A 19393-nucleotide genomic window follows, 5' to 3' on the forward strand; every position below is an offset into this window, starting at 1 on the left:
CCCCCCCCCCCCCCGTCGTCGTTGCCCCCCTGCCGGTACGCGCACGACCGCAGCGTCGCAAGTATTCTTTTCACGCGGCTGCTTATCCGCACGGCGCTGAATTATTTCCCTCGTTTGCCGCCGCAGATTATTCTGTCAGTCAGCTGGGACTTAGGGCGAATGGAAGAAGGAGCCGCCGTCGTGTTGAAGAGAGGTGGTATAGCTTTTATGCACATATATATACACACACACATACATCTTCCACATCTCTCGTCCGCGTCCCACCGTGGTATATGATAATTTTACGGTAGCCGTCTAGCGGACTCCGTGACAAAAAGACGAGCGTACCCTCGGGCTCTCGGCCCGCGAAGCACTTTTCCGGACGACGACATATTCGCTGATTCATCCGCTCAGGGCCAAATCGCGAAGGTGAAGGATATGAGCGCAGAGAGAGTTACGTGTTCAGACTGCAAACTTATATCGACTGAATTGTAAATGTGTTGGGCGATTAATGATAAAAGATTTTAAGGATAACTGAATAAATATGTCGCAAGTGTCACATTTGCGGATTTATTAAAACGTTAATTCTCAAAATGACGAGGAAACAAACTTTCTATCTTATTTTGAATTTTGAATTAATATATTGAAATTTCTCAAATAACTTATAAGCGTTCAATAATTAGATTAAAGTTTTTAAGTAGTTACTTCCATAAAACAAAATATTCCTCGATAAGACGAAAATGGTTGATAAAATAAACTTTAAGCTCCTTGAGGTTTGGTGACAGGTAAATGGCCAAAAGTGTCTTTGATCGTCATGGAGAAAATTACCATCGACCAACGTGTGACGTGCAAAATCGACGGCAGTGTTAAAAGTCGTGAAATGACGAAATTGAGGGGTAACTTTTGCAGCCCAGGCACGTAGCTTGTCTCGCAGGAACGTTCGTTATCTCGGGTCAGACATAGACGAATGAATCATAAAGATATTGACATTAAAATTGTAAAATTGCATGATTCCTGATATTGGGTTGTCATGATTGTTTCACGACTGATGAAGCAGTATCGGTCGATTTCATTTTAAAGAGTACATTATAACTAGTTCATTTATTTTTCCGCGAATCGACGTTTACGCTCGTGAAGTAGTAAGTTTTAAATATGAAGATGAAAGTACGATTGTTAAAGTCTACTTAACTATTAAATACAAGCGTGGTGGGAAGTACCGTAAAAACTTTTATAAACTTTCAAGGAAATTAAAAAGATTTTTATAAACTGTGTGTTAATATTACTATAAAAGCTGTTAGGAGATTAAATCAAATATTAATGCAAGAGTAATAAAGTAAAAAAATAACGTTTTCTCTTTCACGTGTGTCTAACAATTTTCTTATTTAGTGATTTTTACATGTTTTATTTAAAATATTCTTTATACATAAACCGCATTATTAGTTTCAACGATTAATGTTTGAGCAACACACAAGATGTAGATACATTTTTTTTACAACACAAAGCGAGAGTCTACATGGGTTTACAACTTTTGTTACAAAAGAAATTAGATATTTTTTACAGAAATTAGTTATTTTTTATTTATAATTTTTTAACAATTAACGTCTGACGGTTAAAATTTTTTCAAGGTCACCTGATGACAACATATGTCAAGATTTGCAGGGGGATTCCCCTAATCTACAGGTATTGGTAAATAAGTTAATCGCTTAAAGTCAATAATGTAAAAAGAATATTTTTAACTTTACATTATAATTTTGTATTATGCAAATGTTTCTCTTTAATTCTATGAGTGCTTTTTAAGTATACTATGTATATTAATGTATAATAATTATTTATTCCATGCATAAAAATAATTGAATAACAGTATTTATAATTTCTAATGTATAAATGACTGTCCATGAAATTGAGATTGAAAATGCAGTTGTATATTAAAAAATATATTCTAATAATGTGCGTTTATTCTCATGTCGTAATTATCCCAATTAATTCCGAATGTTTAAAACTACTTTTTAAAACATTATTGAGACATCGACGAAAGAGACTAGTATATCTTCAGCAAGGGATGTACAGAAAAATCCCTGTGTAGGATCTTCATCGAATTCCACGGACTTTGACATTGTAAACGCGTCTCCGGTGGAAGATTCTCAGTCTCGTTGCGACAACGCGTAAGAAATGTAGTTTGCCCGAGTGGACAATGACTGCTCGAGTAGTCGAGGCACGTATTGGGCGCGCCGGAGGGACATCGCAGCCGCTTCACTCTCGACGAGGACGAATGAATCGAGAGACGCTTGACATTACAATTATCGGATAAACGTGGCGCGGGCAGCGTTGCGTCCGTCTTAAGCCAAAGAAAATGGATGATGGGAGCCCCCTGTTGAAGGAGCTACGGCGATTAGCCAAGAGCATTCCGTGATTTATGACGCCGGGACAGACAGAGATGACAAAGAAAAAAAAGAAAGAAAAGAAATGGAAGAAAAACGTTTTGATAGAATGAAAGTATCCATACGGAGCTTTAACCGATGAATTCGACATTCAGTAGATAAGAAGCAGAAACGAGAGAAGCGAAACGCGTTTACAGCTATTGTTGCAAAGCAATTTGTAGAGCTGCGTTATCGATAGCTAATAAATCATTAAGGTCCGACGCGTGGAAAGCGTGGCCGGGGCTTAAGTCATAATGGCTCTTATCACGTGATATCGAATTATAATGTGAGACGTATAATTAAACTTCAATGTAACCTGGGCGCACCGTACTTTGAAAGCGCCGCTTCTGTCGTTGACATCCCGTCCATGGAGGACGCGAGCTCGTATACGCAATTGTACAAGCCACTTTAACGTGTGTGCATCGGGAGTCGATGTATGCCGCGTTAAAGGCTATAACGAGTCCTCGTGTGGCGCGATAATTACAAGCCTCGGGTACCCGCGGAAAGCACGCGCGGATTGCGTTATGACATGATTATTGTAGCCCGCCCTGCCAGCAATACAGTATAACATGCCGCGCAATACACTCCCCGGCGATATGTCACGTCGCGCATCCACTTTATACGCAATTACAACACGTTATAATTTGCCCATGAAAACATAAAACGATATAAAACTCGTTTGACTCTCGTCCTGCAAAAATCGCGCGCATCGAATGCACAACATTATTCCGCAGTCGTTTTTCACCAGTACAAGAATAATATTATCACTCTTGCGTGACTTTAAACGCTGAACAACTGCGGTTACACGTATATATATTATTAAAAATAAAATATTTATTGCTTGAGAGAAATACTTATCGATTATTTGCCGAATAATAAATGCGTCAGAATATAAATGGAATAAATTTAAAATTGAACACTAGAATCATCGAGCGCTATTTTAGCCGCTCTAACAATTTCGATTTTTTTTTTCTTTTTGTACCATATTATGTGTACAAACGGAATATTAAAAATATGCGAGTATTATATAAATAATTCCAATATATATATATATATATATAATACGAATAATATCAAGATAACTCTTCATTAATGAGAAATATAAAGATTGAAAAGTACCGAATTGGTACCAGTTTTAGTGTTGACTACTTGTCCAATGTGCTGATATAATTTCATATCCAACAATAAGATGAGTTTAAGACCAAGATTAAAATGGATTTTACAGACCGTGAATATAATTCATTCTTGTTCTCGAAATATTTACATATACGAGAAAAAGAATCGTACAATTAATGTATAGGGAGATTAACGATATATATACATATATCTATTTCTCGATGCACAACCTCCGAAATGCTCAACTAGCAAGGGTCAAAGGTTGATAAAGATCGTTATAACAATTATACACGCATGAGAGCGGATTGCGTTATGACATGATTATTATGGGTGGACCCTGGTCTCGGTGTAACGGCACAGTTACAATACACTACCCGGCAATACGTCAAGCCGTACGTCTACTCCATGTGCCGTTGCATACTGGCTACGCGACATGCAACTGCTCACCCTCTCGCGTATAGCGCCGGGCGTCAGACGGAGAGAATGAGAGCCATGCGATGAGAGACCGTAGAGACGCGAGCTTGCCCGATGAGGAATGAGGAGGAAGGTAGCTCGACGCACGACGGGCAAATTTACCGTGTACTTCTCTCTCCGTGCTTTACATTTTTCTACATAATTTTGATTACACCACCTGCGCGCGCTTTTGGATATCTCCTGCCTAGGTGTATCGCCGCGGCACCGTGCCTAGAGATCGGGGTGAAAAAAATCTCGAAAATTTTATAAGAGACTAACGTGTATTCCTTTCTCTTTTTATCTAATTAGTACTTGACACTCGACTTATTAGATTTGCCCATTTCAATTTCTATATGATTCATCCGTGCACTTGAATTCTAATTTTTAATCAAGAAAGAGATGTAAGTAAAATGCTTATATGAATCTCTCCACGGTTAGTGCGTAAATAATAATATTTATAAGACGATAAGATATTCACTACAGCTGATAAAATATACAATAATTCGCTAACAATAGAATGTACTTATCAACAACGAAATTGACTGCATACAATTTGCAGTTAACTTCATTGGTAAGTGCATTCCAATTTGCAAATTATATCTTATTCATAAACCTTATATTTTACGCATTAATCGTAGAGGTTCATATAGGCATTTTAAAAAAGTATATAAAATTTATATTTAAATAAACAAAAGCTCTGTTGTAAATTGTTTATAATTTGTAACTTAAAAAAATGCATCTTATACGCAAAGAGCAAAATTCCATACCGTAAATCAAGGCATACCATAGAAATTGCAGTCAGATGATACCTTGTTATTTTTAAAATATTGCACGTATATACTCTAGACTTATATCATCTACACAACAATATACGTTCGTTAGTTTAAAGGCAATAATTTTGACTACGCTAAGTAGTGTGAAGTAATTCACAAAAGCCGTGAGATAATTAAATTGCGCTTCAGTAATCTAGTTGCTGTCTTTAACTACGTGAAAGTACACGGTGCACGGTGTACATAACTCACACAGCTGCACGGTCTCGAAATCTAGTGCCATTTCTCGACCACATCTCGAGAAGGAAAGTTACGATACGCTGTCGTTCACGTCAGTGCAGAAGTATCAGAGTCTGCGCTTAATGTGTATGCTTATGTTTTTTTATCTATCTTTCTTTTATATACTTATTCTAACGTAGGCATCGCTGACGTCTAACTAGGGAGTTCCAGCACTTTCCATTCGCGCCGAGTGCGAAGTGAAATGTAGCCCGTTCGGAGGACTGAAATGAAAAGATATTGGCGACCAGGGGGCGTGAATCCATAGGATTTTATGGTCTTATCGCCGTTAACAGTATTTTCCGCAAGCTGGAAAATATCCCTTGCTTTGTGTGTGCAACTGAGAAATTGCCGTATAAAGTAGTCATCTTTTAAGAATAAAAAATATTGATAACATCGACAACATATCGGGACAAGAGATGTTTCGCGGATGCTTCTTCTTCGCGAAGTAATGATATAAAAATCGTTAACTGTGGAATAAATTATCTATTTCCGATGAAGAGCTGAGCACGAACGATCTTATCAATACGCTTTTCGATTTCGCATCAGCGTATTGCGAGAAGTCGAAGCGATAGCAGCGGCATGTACGTATGGTATATATGCGTGTATAAGGTAGAGGCGAAACGTAGGCTAATTCGCGGTATGCAACCTCATAAAAATTCAACGTCCCTCGGAATTCATACGCGTCGTCGCGTCTCGCGTCCCGCGTCGCCTCGATGCGGTGCAGTACAACTGCATTAAAAAAAGGGCAAACAAAAGCTGCATTCACCGGGCACCAGTATCACTGCGTCTCGGTTCTCCCTTGAAGAGTACCTACGATTGTTCCACGTTCTCCCGAATGTGCGGTTGCAGGAAGAATTACATACGACGGAATGCACTATCCGCGCGCATTTCCGAACGAGAACACCACACTGGAGCTCAAGATCAAAAACCAGACTATGCCTGTGTAGCTTTAAAACTTGAACACTAGAAAACGACACGACGGTACTTATATTGGGACAGTATGAGAGAAATATACAAGGCATTTATGTAATCGTAATTATTTGTGGAAAATGCTGAAATTTGGTGTCTTTACCTCTTCAATGGTATTTTCCTTAACATGATACTACAATATTTTACAGATATTATCTCTAATATTCGTTCTCTTTATATCTATTAAAACTGTAACACTTAATTTTGTACTGCATCAAATATTTCATTAGCGAAAATTATAGAAATATTTTAGTAAGACGCTCCTCAGTGTGTGTTTAAATGGTTAAAAAATTTAACTAAAGACTCATTTTACGACGACGCGAATCGTATAAAGGATTCGCACGCCTTTTCAAGGAAGTTGCTCGACGTGCCGAGATCAAAAACACTATTTCGAGCTCTTAAAGCTTTTCAACCTCGAGCTTTCGAGCTTAACTACCCTGCGCATCATCATGCGCACTTCACCGTCACGTATCGCAAGAACTATAAAGGCCGGAAACAACTTGTCGCGTTTCCCGATTTAATACCCGTACTATAACTTTTAAATACATCAATATAATTAATATATCAGTTTAATTAAAACTCGTTCGTGTTGCAAAGTAAATTGTCCTTTTCACAACAAAATCCTTCAATAATCTAATCTCTAATTCGTTACTTCCAAATATCGCATATTTTGCCAAATATTTTGAGCTATTATAAAAAAGATAAAAACAAAAATTATTATAAAAATTTATTCGTTCTTATTAATTTTATTTTAATCTATTGATAATAACTTTAAAATACAAGTCGAAATACGTATGATTTTTTATTATTATATTTTAAATTCTAATTACTTTTTGTGAAGAATATGATTAATATTATTAAAAGTTAATAATTAAAAAATTTGTACACTAATTATCGCACTTGACTCCCCGTTTTCTTTTATAAAAAGAAATATCATTTATCACGCAAAACCAGTATTGTCATAATAATATAACAATTAAAACCTCGTTTGCTTTCGGACTGCATCAGATATAACAGAGTCGTTGAAATTTTTAACGTATTCGATAATTCACAAATACTCTTGTGTGGCACGTTCTACCATTATTTCTCGACAAAAGTAATTCTTCAAAGGTGGCCTCTTGTAAATGTATTTCGCGAGCAAGGCGGAATGACGCTGAATAGTGCGACCGTCCGCCTGCAACCCGATATTTTATCATGTCGCGTGCTGCTCACTTATGAATCTTCCGTAGGTGCGAAACTGCACTAACCGAGTACTCGCTCGCTAAATGTAACGGGTGTTAGTCGACGATTCGCGTAACTCCTACCTAGATGCGGTTCAAAATCATTCTACGTCTGTCGTTCGATCGTCATTCGATGAACCAGAAATGATCAGAACGAACGTGCTCGTTCTTGTGAAACTCCGTAAAGATACTTAGTTGCGGTTACGTCGGAAGTACAGCGCGGAGCTTGTCCAAGGCAACGTGAAAAAAATAGATAAGACATGAAGGAAAATAAAGATTGAAAAACATTCCATGTAACCGTGATCTCTTTGATCCTCTCCGTTGACGAAAGTGAGGAGAAATATATTTAAATTTCATCTCCTCGACTTCAACTTTGAGATTAATTTTCTCGGAAGATGAAAATAAAAAAAAAAAAGAACAGATTTTCTATAGCTATAATTTTAACTTCAATCGCTTTTCACGCGTTATATATACGTGTACATTGTTGTGTCACCGCCCATGTGTCTTTTTCTTAGCTGGAAGACACCTCTTTGTTCCTTGAAAGCATGTGGCTAGGATTCGCGTCTCTTTCTATGTATGTCACCAAGCGCTTTGATATGCTGCGAGGGTAAACAGTGGTGGCTTTGTCTGGCAGCTTTAGTGTTCCGCGCATGGTGAGTGAATTTCGAGAACTAAAATATTTTATTTATCGCACAGACCAAGAAAAGATTTGTAATCTAACTTTATATATACAATATGCATCAACTCAAAAACTTAATATCGTACAGCGTTACTTGATCTTAACTCGTAGCCTAGTTACAAAGCACTGAAGCTTTAAAAATGATTAAAGGTCAATTATGGTAGGAGAAAAACTATTTCACGAAAATCGTCGCTTTTATTCACTCGAAATGCGTCTATTATGCTGGATCTCTTTTATAATGTAAAAATGTAACTAAATCGTTTAGAACGTTAATTTTGAATAACTTATATAACGGATATATTCGTGAATCAGATTGACTTAATATGAACCAATTCTTTGTCTATTTTTTGCAGGTCTCACGTAACATTTTTTCTAACATATTATTATTTAAGCATTATTATAAAAAAGGTAAAACGAAAAAATAGAGAAATTAAATTTGAGGACAAACTCTTAAAATATGGTCACATGCATTAGAACAAATAAGCACAGAAGCTTTTTTTTTTGTCAAGGAAGCACTATTTTTTCATATCTTTATACAACCATGTTCTCAAAATTAAAACATACTCTTATTCACGCGGCTTAATTTTGCACCACGATTTTTCAACACTTCTGTCTCAAGACACTTGGCTTCGTCGCGTAGTGGCGGCGGATTTCCCATGCTATGCTTTTTCGCATTATTCGTGCACACGGGGCACCAGTAGAGAGAAAGAGGAAAAGGGAGAAAGAGGGAATAGGCCACCGAGACACGTTAATGAGTTTTTCGAGGGACGTGCCGGGCGCAGAGACGATCGACAAGAGGCGGGAATTAGAGGTGCGAGAAAGCCACGAGGTAGGGTCGTTTGGCAACAAAGAAGGAAAGAAGCGAAAAGTCGGGATAAAAGAGAGAGAGACAGATAGAGAGAGAGAAGGCGTTGAAATCGAGGGAACCTGGGAGAGGGAAAGCGCTTGAGATCGATTCCCCAGTTTTAAATTTAAATAAATGCCAGCTCGCGTAGCCGATAAGGCCCTACCTCGCAATAGACGCGCGCGAACCCCTCTCGTTTTAGTGGCAATCTTTCTTTTCACAGCCGCCACGTACCAGCCGACTTGCTTGTGCGACAAAGACCTAAGAACACTCTCGGTAAGATCAATATCATCAGAAAATCCGATTGTCATTACACTAATTATACTTAGACCTCCGCAGAAGTTTCGAAATATTTTACATCATATCTGAGAAACTCAATTTATAAGCACAAGAGTATAATACAAGAATAATAAGCACAAGAAAGCGATAGAAATATCAAAAGCAAAAAAGATATCACTTAACTTTTGCAAAGTTTTTGCTTGATTAGCTTAAATGACTGAATTAAAAAAAAAAAAAAACAATTTTTTCTTCAAACTTTAATCATTGAAACTATCTTAACTGTAAATATTCTTCGTAAAGGATTCTCCTTTTTTTTTTATTTATACAAAATTTACACAATTAAAAATAGATCACTCTTGTAGAAGATATCACGATTTCTTTGAAAATCTTAAAAACGACTTAAGTGTTATTTGACGGACAGATTGTAAAGTTAAGTAAGCTACTTTTGATAATTGATAAAGTAATCTTTATATTTACTCAATTCATTTATAATAATATAATTCAGAAATCATATTTTTTAATCGTGCCATATATATTTGAAGTAAGAAAGCGATATTATTTATATACGATACATATTGAGCTAACTGACGCGAAACTAGAAAGCAGAATTAATAGAAACGACGATCTGTTGCAATTAATTTTAAATTTATTGATAGATTCGCGAGGGTTATGAAATCGCATTTTCGTCGGTTGGAAAAGCGGATGATTTCCGGGCTTTACTCGGATAAACCGAAATCAATGGATTCAAATGCCGATCTGTAATATCGGCGCCCACGTGGCGTACGCTCCAAGCAGAATTCCAATTTCCTCGGGCGTCGGACAATTAAATTACAATCGGCAAACACGATAAGCACGATCGTTCCGATCAGAATGGATGTTGTGGGGTAGCATCGTTTAAATCAAAATGTCCGACTTTTTTTTTCGAAATAAAGGGACAAATAAAAACACTGTCCCGCACCATTCGTCGATGTAGATCAATACTTCCCGTATCGTAGAAACTAAATCTTGTGTCATTGGAGATATCGCACCCGTTAATAGTTTCATGCACAAATAATGCCGTAATTGCCGTTATAATGCTGTAGGCGTTGTGCATTTTTTTTTTTTACAAGAAAGAAAGCCGTAAATATTTAACAAATTTTCTGAATAAACCCTTCCCTATACTGGATATCTCGTTAAAAATCGTTTAGTGAAGAGTGCGAAAGAGGGATAAAAAACACGTTTCGGAAGACAATTTTCTAAAATCAACATTTAGTTATTTACGGGCGTACATTCATCTCTTGCACGTAATCGAAACAAACAGTATCTTTGCCCGGTTTCTCTACTATTCGGGTTAAACGGGCGTAACGTAATGCGACCGAGAAACGCGGAGTCAATGATCGTATTGGTATCAATTGGTATGTTTTGTGTATTTCGTATAAATTTACATTCCAAGAATACGGTATCAATTTTACTCTTTTTCTCCTCTTTTATCAGTAATATATAATTATCTTTTTCAAAAACATATTTACTAAAATCGCAATGAAAAAAGGACAATGAGAACCGACACGCGTACGGAATTAAAAAAAAGTTTTTCGCGATCCGTACGACAATTACTGGCAATTGTCCTAGCTTCAGTAGTGGAACGTCCTGTTTCCCAGCAAGACTTTTAACAACGGCAACAGCGACGGCCACCTTTACGTAATTCCGTTTCCGAGTTTGCAGGTGGCTTAATTTTTGCCGTAACACGTCTGTCGTTGCGCGCGCTCCGCTCCGGTGCGTCCCGCGGAGATACGGCACGGATTTTTCTCGTTGCTGATTTTAATAACAGATTGCTACTGGAGGCAAGGGAGGGGAAACGCAGGGATGTTAGCACCGGAACCCGAGGGACAAGGGAAGGAAGGTGAAAGAGAGAGAAGGATCGCGTCTGAGTCACTGCTTATACGTGACTACGGCGACGACGACGCCGCCGTTGCTGCCGCCACTGCTGCTCCTTTCGCTACCCCCTATAGATATAACCCTCCCTCCCCCGTGCCGCATTCTCAGTTTCGCCGGTACATTCCCTACAAATGCGATACCTATACTCACCTACACGAATGGCGGACACGTTCGAATAAATTAAAACGATTCTTTCCGTGACCTGCAACCTCATTTCGCCCTCCGTCTGACGGAGGGCATCTTCGGCGACGGTAAGAGCGATAAATAAAATTAGCAGGAGCCGTGATGGATCGCACCCATGCTTCTGTACTACGTGTACTTGCGTGTGAATAGTTTATCGCGTCCCGTTTATTGCAAACAGATCAGACCATTTATCGCGCTAGTGGCCTTGCAAACGAAATGTATTGTGATAAACGACAGCTGTCTCTTCTGTAAGAAATATATATAAATATAAGTGTGCGTGTGTTAATAAAAATGTATAATAAATTATATTTGTGTGTGTGTGTGTGTGTGTATATATATAGACATATATGTATATGTAACGGTAACAATTCGAAAATATAACGAAATAGATTATTTGTTTATACGAACTGTTGTTATTGTTCACCAATGCTGAATCCATTTCTGAAGCATGTTCCACATATTAAAAAGTTACGTTTTGTTCAATAAAAGTGAATATTTGCACAGTTGCTTTTGCATCTCTAATTAGTGAACTCGAAAAATTAAATAACTTGAATAAAAATAGATTTGAAGCTAAATACACAACCAAAAATTAAGTTTTTTAAACATTACTTCGATTTAATCTCCTTTATGCTGAAAATTCTTCGACGCACAAGCAAACCCAATTAGAGTCGTTTGGTACGTTATGACAAACTTGGAAAAAAATTGAAAAAGAATCAAAGGCTGAACGTTTTTAGAACTTTATTCAAAAATTCTAGTTTACACACCCGTGTTTCTTAATGGAAATTTATGCAGAACGCGCTATACGTAATTTCAGCTTTCTCCCCCTCATCAACAAGTCCGTCTGTCCGAGACGGAAATGGTGACTTTATCATCCTAAATTCGCGCTAACTAATGAGAGACGAAAATTATATTCTTTAGCAGGACGTTATTTTGCTGGAAATAATATTCTTTGACGAGATACGCATATCGTTTCGCATCCTCAAAAATTAAAATGCATACGTAAAAGTGAGCTCTGCATCATTATAATTGTCATAAAGGTCTGGTTAAATTCAAAATTGTCAGAAATGCTGGCAAAGTATACAGGGTGAGATATTTAAAACAGGTCACCTGAATAACTCGCTTGTTTTTAGCAATAGAAGGAAAAGTATCAAACAAAAGTTGCTTGGTTTCGAGGGGCACGTAATGTGATGTTAATAATTGTTTTATAGGTGGAGGCGTAAAAGATAGGCTATACAGTGACCTATACTTGAAGATCATTCAAGGTTACGCAAGGTTAATAATGGAAAATAAATTATTCGAAGAGTGCCTTGAAACAATTTATTTATTATCACTGTATTCGTCTTAAAATGCTCTATCAGAATATAAATAAAAAAAACATATCATTCCATTTAAAAAAACAGATTTGACCTTTACGCCTCCACTTACAAAACAATTTTTGATACATTATGTGCCTCTCGAAACCAAGCAACTTTTGTTTGATATTTTTCCTTCTATTGTTAAAAACAGGCGAGTTATTCAGTTGACCTGTTCTAAATGCCTCACCCTGTATAATGCAAAATATACCTAAATATTTCTTTAGCAAACGATAAAAATGCGAGGATTAAAAAGTCAAAATTTTTTAATCAAAGTTATTGTTATAGATGTAAAAAAATTGAAAGCATCGTATTTGTGAATATGTCATAATTTTGTAAGTTTATAAGTATAATACGCATAGGTAAAATATCTAAATACAAGCACATATGTATATATGTCCCAAATATCAACACTTGCAGAATATTAATAATGGTACCAACGATACAATGTTTGCTCTTCTGTTAACTGTATTAATGGATGCAACAAGGGAGTTCAATTGTGTTTGCTGAAATTACATTCGCTGGCAAACAATTGCGATACTACGATCGCATTGACGTTCCGCGTATTCGAGGATGAAAATATTTCGCGAGACGTTTGTAGGTGTAGGCAACAAATATGACGATAGCTTTATAATTATCGTATTACAATATTGTCACGTTGTGTACGTCACGTTGCAAGTTACGAGGGAGAAACAGTGGCAACAGCAGGCGGGGCGAGATGAAAAGCGTATATAACAGTTTTTCAGGCCGTAAACTTGTAATGTCATCAGACCAAGGATCGCTGGTAGATGGTTGTAATCTGTCTAACCATTTAATTAATCTCCGCTTGAACACGTAAAAACGCGCCAAGTGTTACCGCTGCCCTCCCAGCTGCAGCTTGTGTTCTCTCCATCTAAAAATGTGTCATCATGGTATCGTCTAGTAATCACTGCGAAAGTGCTATCGATTTATACTACATAATAGCTTGTAAATCGTAACGTATATGCTACTTGAAATATTTTCATACTGAAGCAGTTCTATCAGACTTTACATTCCTCAGTAATATCGATAGCGAGACAAAAAAATTATACGGCTATTTCCCCCCCCCAAAAAAGAAAAATTTTATATTGCAAGTAAAACGTAAAAATTCACCTTGCAAAATATAATACGATCGATTCCTCGTTACTACTGAAATTCGTGCCGATGTTATTGACCATTGGAATATTCTGCCGTTATACGCAAACAAGTTATAATATGAAATGGCCACGGGTCAATGAAAGAGCCAATATTAAAAGTGTTTCTTTTGAATGAATGAGAACGATTGAAACGAGAAATTGAACAAAACTGTGTTCTGTCGATGAAAACTATACGTTGCATTTCGCAAAATGCTGTATATAAAATTTTACAGCATATTTTCAGATTTTGCAAATATTAGCTACTAATCTCGGGGAATCGACTGTCGAAATAAATCTACATATCTATTTAAAAGCAAAAGCGTAATGAGATATTAATCACTCTCATACGTAATTATTCTCTATAAATTTAGTAAACTATATGTGACTATAATGATGCAAATTAATTCTCTTTTTTGCCAACTATCTCCTTTATACATATAATTATTTGTATATTAGTAATAAAGAAGAATATCATAAAAATTTTATTTTTAATATTCTATGATCAATTATGTACAGTATTTAATTTATACATATTTATTCATGTCTAATTTGTTAAGAAAAATATAACGCGTCTGGAAATAAATATCTCTTATTTTGCTCGGCACGTAGTGTGAAGCAACGATTTAATTTCTTGACGACGACGATGAGATACGCAATCGTGGATAAAATTTATTGCATTATTTGATCATAATTTGACTTCAAAAGGGCCTATAAGGTAATACTCGTTGACAAAAGGCTTTGCCAGGTTACACGGTCGCAAACAGAATTAAAGAACGCCTAAAAGGATAATCCGTAGCATATTCGCGTCGAGAACCGCGGCAAATATATCTGCTCTTTCTTTCATAACTCTCTCGAGTAACGTCTCAATCAAATCATAATTACAACGTATCTCTTTCCGACACTGTTGAATTAATAAGTTTTAGTTTAATTATATGGATAAATCGTCATTTCGTTTTCTCATCCGTTCCGCAAGATTTCTCGTGTGCAGCTCCGGATTGGCTTAGATCTTACGTGGAAACTCAAGGGAGCTGTCTTAAGAATACGAAGATTATGTTTTGCATAAGCTCCGACAAACTTCCGCTCTCATCGCTCTACACTATCTCTTTGTAGTCGACTTAAAAGGCGGATGCAATTTTACTTTACGGATAATTAATAATTAAATATCGCGGAGCTTTCAAAGGTAGCGCAATACGGCTCAGGATTGTAACCATCCTTTCTTCATTGAATATCATATAATTCGCGTTTCATTTTTATTATATTTATCTTCAGAGATATATTATGAAATTGAAACGCGCGCGCGTGCGCGCGTATCGTGAACGTTTTGATAACTTTTGCATCTGTAATCGATCCCTATAGGTCTCTATATGATCCTTATATGGAAAGAGGAAAAGCCTGTAAACGCGAAGGAAAGCATAAAGGGCGATCCACTTCGAGACGCATCAACAGATACGTGAAAGGTTCTACGGATACGGAAACGGAAGCAAACGAGTGCGAATGTAGCGGTAAAGGAAACCATGTCATAGAGGAACTACGAGGAGAAGAGGCACGTGCCCGGTATTTAGGAGAGGCAGTAACGTAACAATAGGCAAGTACAGGGGTGAAAACGGTAATGGTGTGTCGCGGTTCGCCCGAGCTTACTTTTATGTCTCACCAGGGAACCTCCGCCATCTCTTTCTCTTCTCTTTCCCTCTGTATATCGTTCCCCTTGACACGCGCACTCACACATGATCGTGACTTTCAACACCCCTTTGGCTGCCTTTCTACCGTTGCCGTCTCTCATTCTGTCCCTATCTTTATCTCTTTCTCCTTCTCTTGCTTTCGTTCACTTGCACGCTTATTTTAGCGCAGCGGGAAGCAACCCAGAAGCGAAACAGAGAGAGGGAGAGAGAGAAGTGAGAGACCCAGCAGTAAAGCCCGCTTTGTCGTCGGTTTCCTTTCTATGTTATTAAATTGTATGTGTTGAACCCCTTTCTCCAAGCAACGTACTATACCGACGTAGTGCAATGCCGCAGTTGCCACTTAGAGGCTACCTCACAGCTGCACCCAGTCTATACCTTATTTGTCGGCAGGTACCTTTACTCTCCCGAGAAATCTGGTTGCCCAAAATCTGATTATGCGATCCCTTTTGGATCTTTACTCTTTACTTTTCTCTTTTTTCGTTTTTTTTTTTGCATCAATATCATGATTTTTAAACGAAGATATGTTTATGATGTTATCGGGATGTATAAAACTATTTAAAATTTTTTTTAAAGTAAATCAATGATTATCGTAATAAACTATGGTAGATTAAGTAAAAAGAAAACATTTACGTGAATTTATAAAAGATGAATAAATTTAGAAGTTATCAAAGGAAATGCCATAGAAAAGACCGATGCCGATATAATGTGATTGTACAATATTTTTTAATAATGGTTATAGTGATAATTGCTCTCTTTCTGGCATAAGAACAATGATATTAATCTTCGACAAATCATTACAATTAAATAGATATAAAATATACTTACAGTCGACCGATACTTTGATCTGTTTACTAACTGTCGGTGGTATGCCGTTGCTGGCGATGCATAAATATGCGCCCATGTCCAATCTCGAAATTCGCGCCATTTCCAGCGTTTCACCCTCCCATTCTGGCACTGAAATCGCAACCGGTCAATATTTATTACTTGTTAATCGATTAACTTAATTATTTTTCATTTTCACAAAATGGCATATAAATATTTTCTAAAAATATATCCCATTATATGGCAAGACTTTGTGGTAGATAAAAGGATTTCATACATTCTCTCTTAAAATGTACAGAAATTTTGATTTCTTTATTTTTAAAAGAGAATTAATAATAATAATAATAATAATAACTGTATTAAATTGCAAATAAGAAACAATGAAAAATATGTGTGGATTTGTAAAATACATAACAAAGAATAGGAAAGTGTACTTTAAAAGGCATCAACTCTGCCTCAAAGCTTAAGCCCATAAAGTACATAGTAACATATGTATACATATAAAACCGCCGAAAAAACAAACTAATAAATTGTTTGCTGATGCAAGTTGCAAAATGAAAAATAAAATGAATTAAAATAATATAGAAAGTTTAGATAATCTATTTTAAAAGAAAAATATCGAAAATATAATGCAGTGTTAAAATAATAATGGTAATAAAATAATAATAAATTTCCTATCCAAGAATATATAATATAATCGTTTTGTTATATACCGCGCGATAAAATTTCGTCATAAATTATTGTAATATATTGTACGCACCAGATAAAGTTTTGTTGATCGAGATTTTGGTACCGTCGTCTCGTTTCCAACGAATACTAGGAATTGGACTTCCAGTCGCTTTGCAGGTGAGACTCACATTAGCGCCCTCACGAACGATTGCATCCGACGAGCTTTGCGAATCGTCAATATTTGGTGGCACTATAACAATAAACACAGAGTGCTGTGGTCAACCACTAATAATACAAAATTTATAAATTTACGAGATAGGAAAGGAAAATAAGATATATAGACAGAAAACACAGTCATGATTTAAAGTTTCATTACTCATTAAAAATAAAGTAGTAAGTATTAAGTAGAAATGGTACTTTTGTAATACATACATAAATAGAGAGACGCACACACATTTATGTATTACAATATGATTTACATAGGCATACATACTCATTTAATAAATTCGTCGCTCTTTCTTCCCTACATATTGTATAATATAATTATGTTACAGAAACTCGCTTTTTGATTCCATAAAGAGATAAAATGTATAAATAAGAGCCACAGTACAGTGATCGATTATTGATAATTCTTTAATTGTGCTACGACAGCAATATCATTGTGCACTTCATATTTGTGTATATTGATCACGTCGTCACTGTTCTTGAATTAAACGGACAACCACGTGTGCGTGCGTGCGCGAGAGGCGTATAATTCAATTATAGTGTCGTGGTGGTAATGAATAATATTAGTATTTGAACATACGTCGTCTGCTACATCGACGTTGATCAACCTGAAAATGCAAGTAGGTAGCATTGGCTGACATATTTAAATGGACAAATATCGCGCTGCTTATATGCGACTGTGACACATCCAAATTACTCATCTTCTTCTTATACTAATTAATCAATCAATTTATGACAATCGACATATTAACGAAAAACATTGCTTCAATGTTATTAACATTTTTCGTTGTCAATACAAGACGATGTGTCATTTAGTAATATATATTTGCAATTTTTACATGATTTTTTGTATACATTGTGTAAATAAAATAAATTGCAAAAAATTTTGTTAGATAAAAATAATTTTATATTTATCGTATTATAAATCGTTCTCTTGATTAGTTATAACCTCGATTAATAATTTATCTTATTTTGTAACATAAACGAACAAAAAAATATATATTTTTTCATATTCAAATTAAAAATGTTGATTATATTATTATAACGAAATAATTAATACAATATAACGCATTGTTAAATTTAATCGTAATGTACTGCAGTAACATTTTTTCACTCGAATGAGACCACTTAAGAATAGGTCCGTTCTTGGGTACAAAAGAAACGTCGAAGAAATCTAGCACGACGTAGAATTATAAAATTATGAAATCTCAGACGAGCAAAAAGAAAAGCTTTTTCTCGTTAAACTTAAAGTTCAACGCCTGTAAGAATGCAACCATGCAAATGAAATAAAAAAATAAGGCTTAGAATAAAAAAGCCGCAGTGGATGATAATATTCACTAATAATATGTGCTGAATAGCAGTAAATTTAAACATTGAAAGTAAAATTATTTATATCATAGCATATCTAATTTCAAATAGATGACTGAAAATTTAATTTCTCTATTCGTAATCTCTAACGCCAAGGATTCCGAAATATTTCGTATTATTCTCTGTTTTTTTAGATAATGTAAATTAGATATCAGAAATAATTTATCATAATTAATTCTTACACATGATTTAATATAGTATATATATATATATATATATATATATATATACGCACATATATATATAAATACAAATATATAATATTGCAATAAAATATATATCCAGAGAGAGAGAGAGAGAGAGAGAAGGGAGAGGAAATTAAAAGTTATCACAACAAACTATTTCTGAACACGTATATATGAGAGATAAAAAAGATATTATTTTATATAACTTTTACATAACAATATTTTATATAACTTTACACATGAATAAAAATACTACAAGTGAACTGAATAGCCGTTTTGCCCTAACTTTGATAATGGAAATTAATTCGAGTAGAATATTGCAATCTCTCTGCAGTACATCCGCACATATCTCGACACAATACATTTTTCCGGTATTGTTCTTTGCATTTTTTCCTATATGATCATTATAAAGGGAATTTCTATATTGTTCGATATAATTTGCATTGTTATAACAATCAATTGGATAAAATAAAGTAGCACAATAATTTTTAAGTAACATCAATTTTACTTCCTATCAAAATTTGTTATATATAATACAATATGTCATTAAATGCTGTAAAGAGTGTAAAGTATGTAACGTTACATAAATAATGTATAAAAAATACACAATTTAAAGTGAAAATACATAAAATAGTGTACTTTTACATAATTTGTACTTTTATCTTTAACTATATAAATATAATATCTTTATATTAGACAAAAATTATAATAGTATATTTTATAGTTTTTATGTAAATGTACAAATTTTTATAATATTATACAACGTAACGGTAATATCACACTTTATTATATTTGCATTTTAATGTTCGTACATGTTGATAACATAATAAGAAAAAT

At 35.4% G+C, this 19393-nt stretch overlaps 1 protein-coding gene across 2 annotated transcripts in view; it reads right to left on the reverse strand.

Annotated features, from left to right (window-relative positions):
- The window catches only part of LOC108773722 (lachesin), an 85634-nt gene that overhangs the window by 50856 nt on the left and 15385 nt on the right, over positions 1-19393 (reverse strand). For both annotated transcript variants that reach the window (XM_018539632.1, XM_018539633.1), the window contains exons 3-4: positions 16870-17028; positions 16113-16241 (exon numbers count right to left, since the gene is read on the reverse strand). In XM_018539632.1, the coding sequence (XP_018395134.1) occupies positions 16113-16241; positions 16870-17028 (288 nt within the window). The remainder of the gene's footprint in view (positions 1-16112; positions 16242-16869; positions 17029-19393) is intronic.

This window comes from Cyphomyrmex costatus, unplaced genomic scaffold (assembly GCF_001594065.2).
Source record: "Cyphomyrmex costatus isolate MS0001 unplaced genomic scaffold, Ccosl1.0 scaffold219, whole genome shotgun sequence".
NCBI classification, from domain to species: Eukaryota; Metazoa; Arthropoda; class Insecta; order Hymenoptera; family Formicidae; genus Cyphomyrmex; species Cyphomyrmex costatus.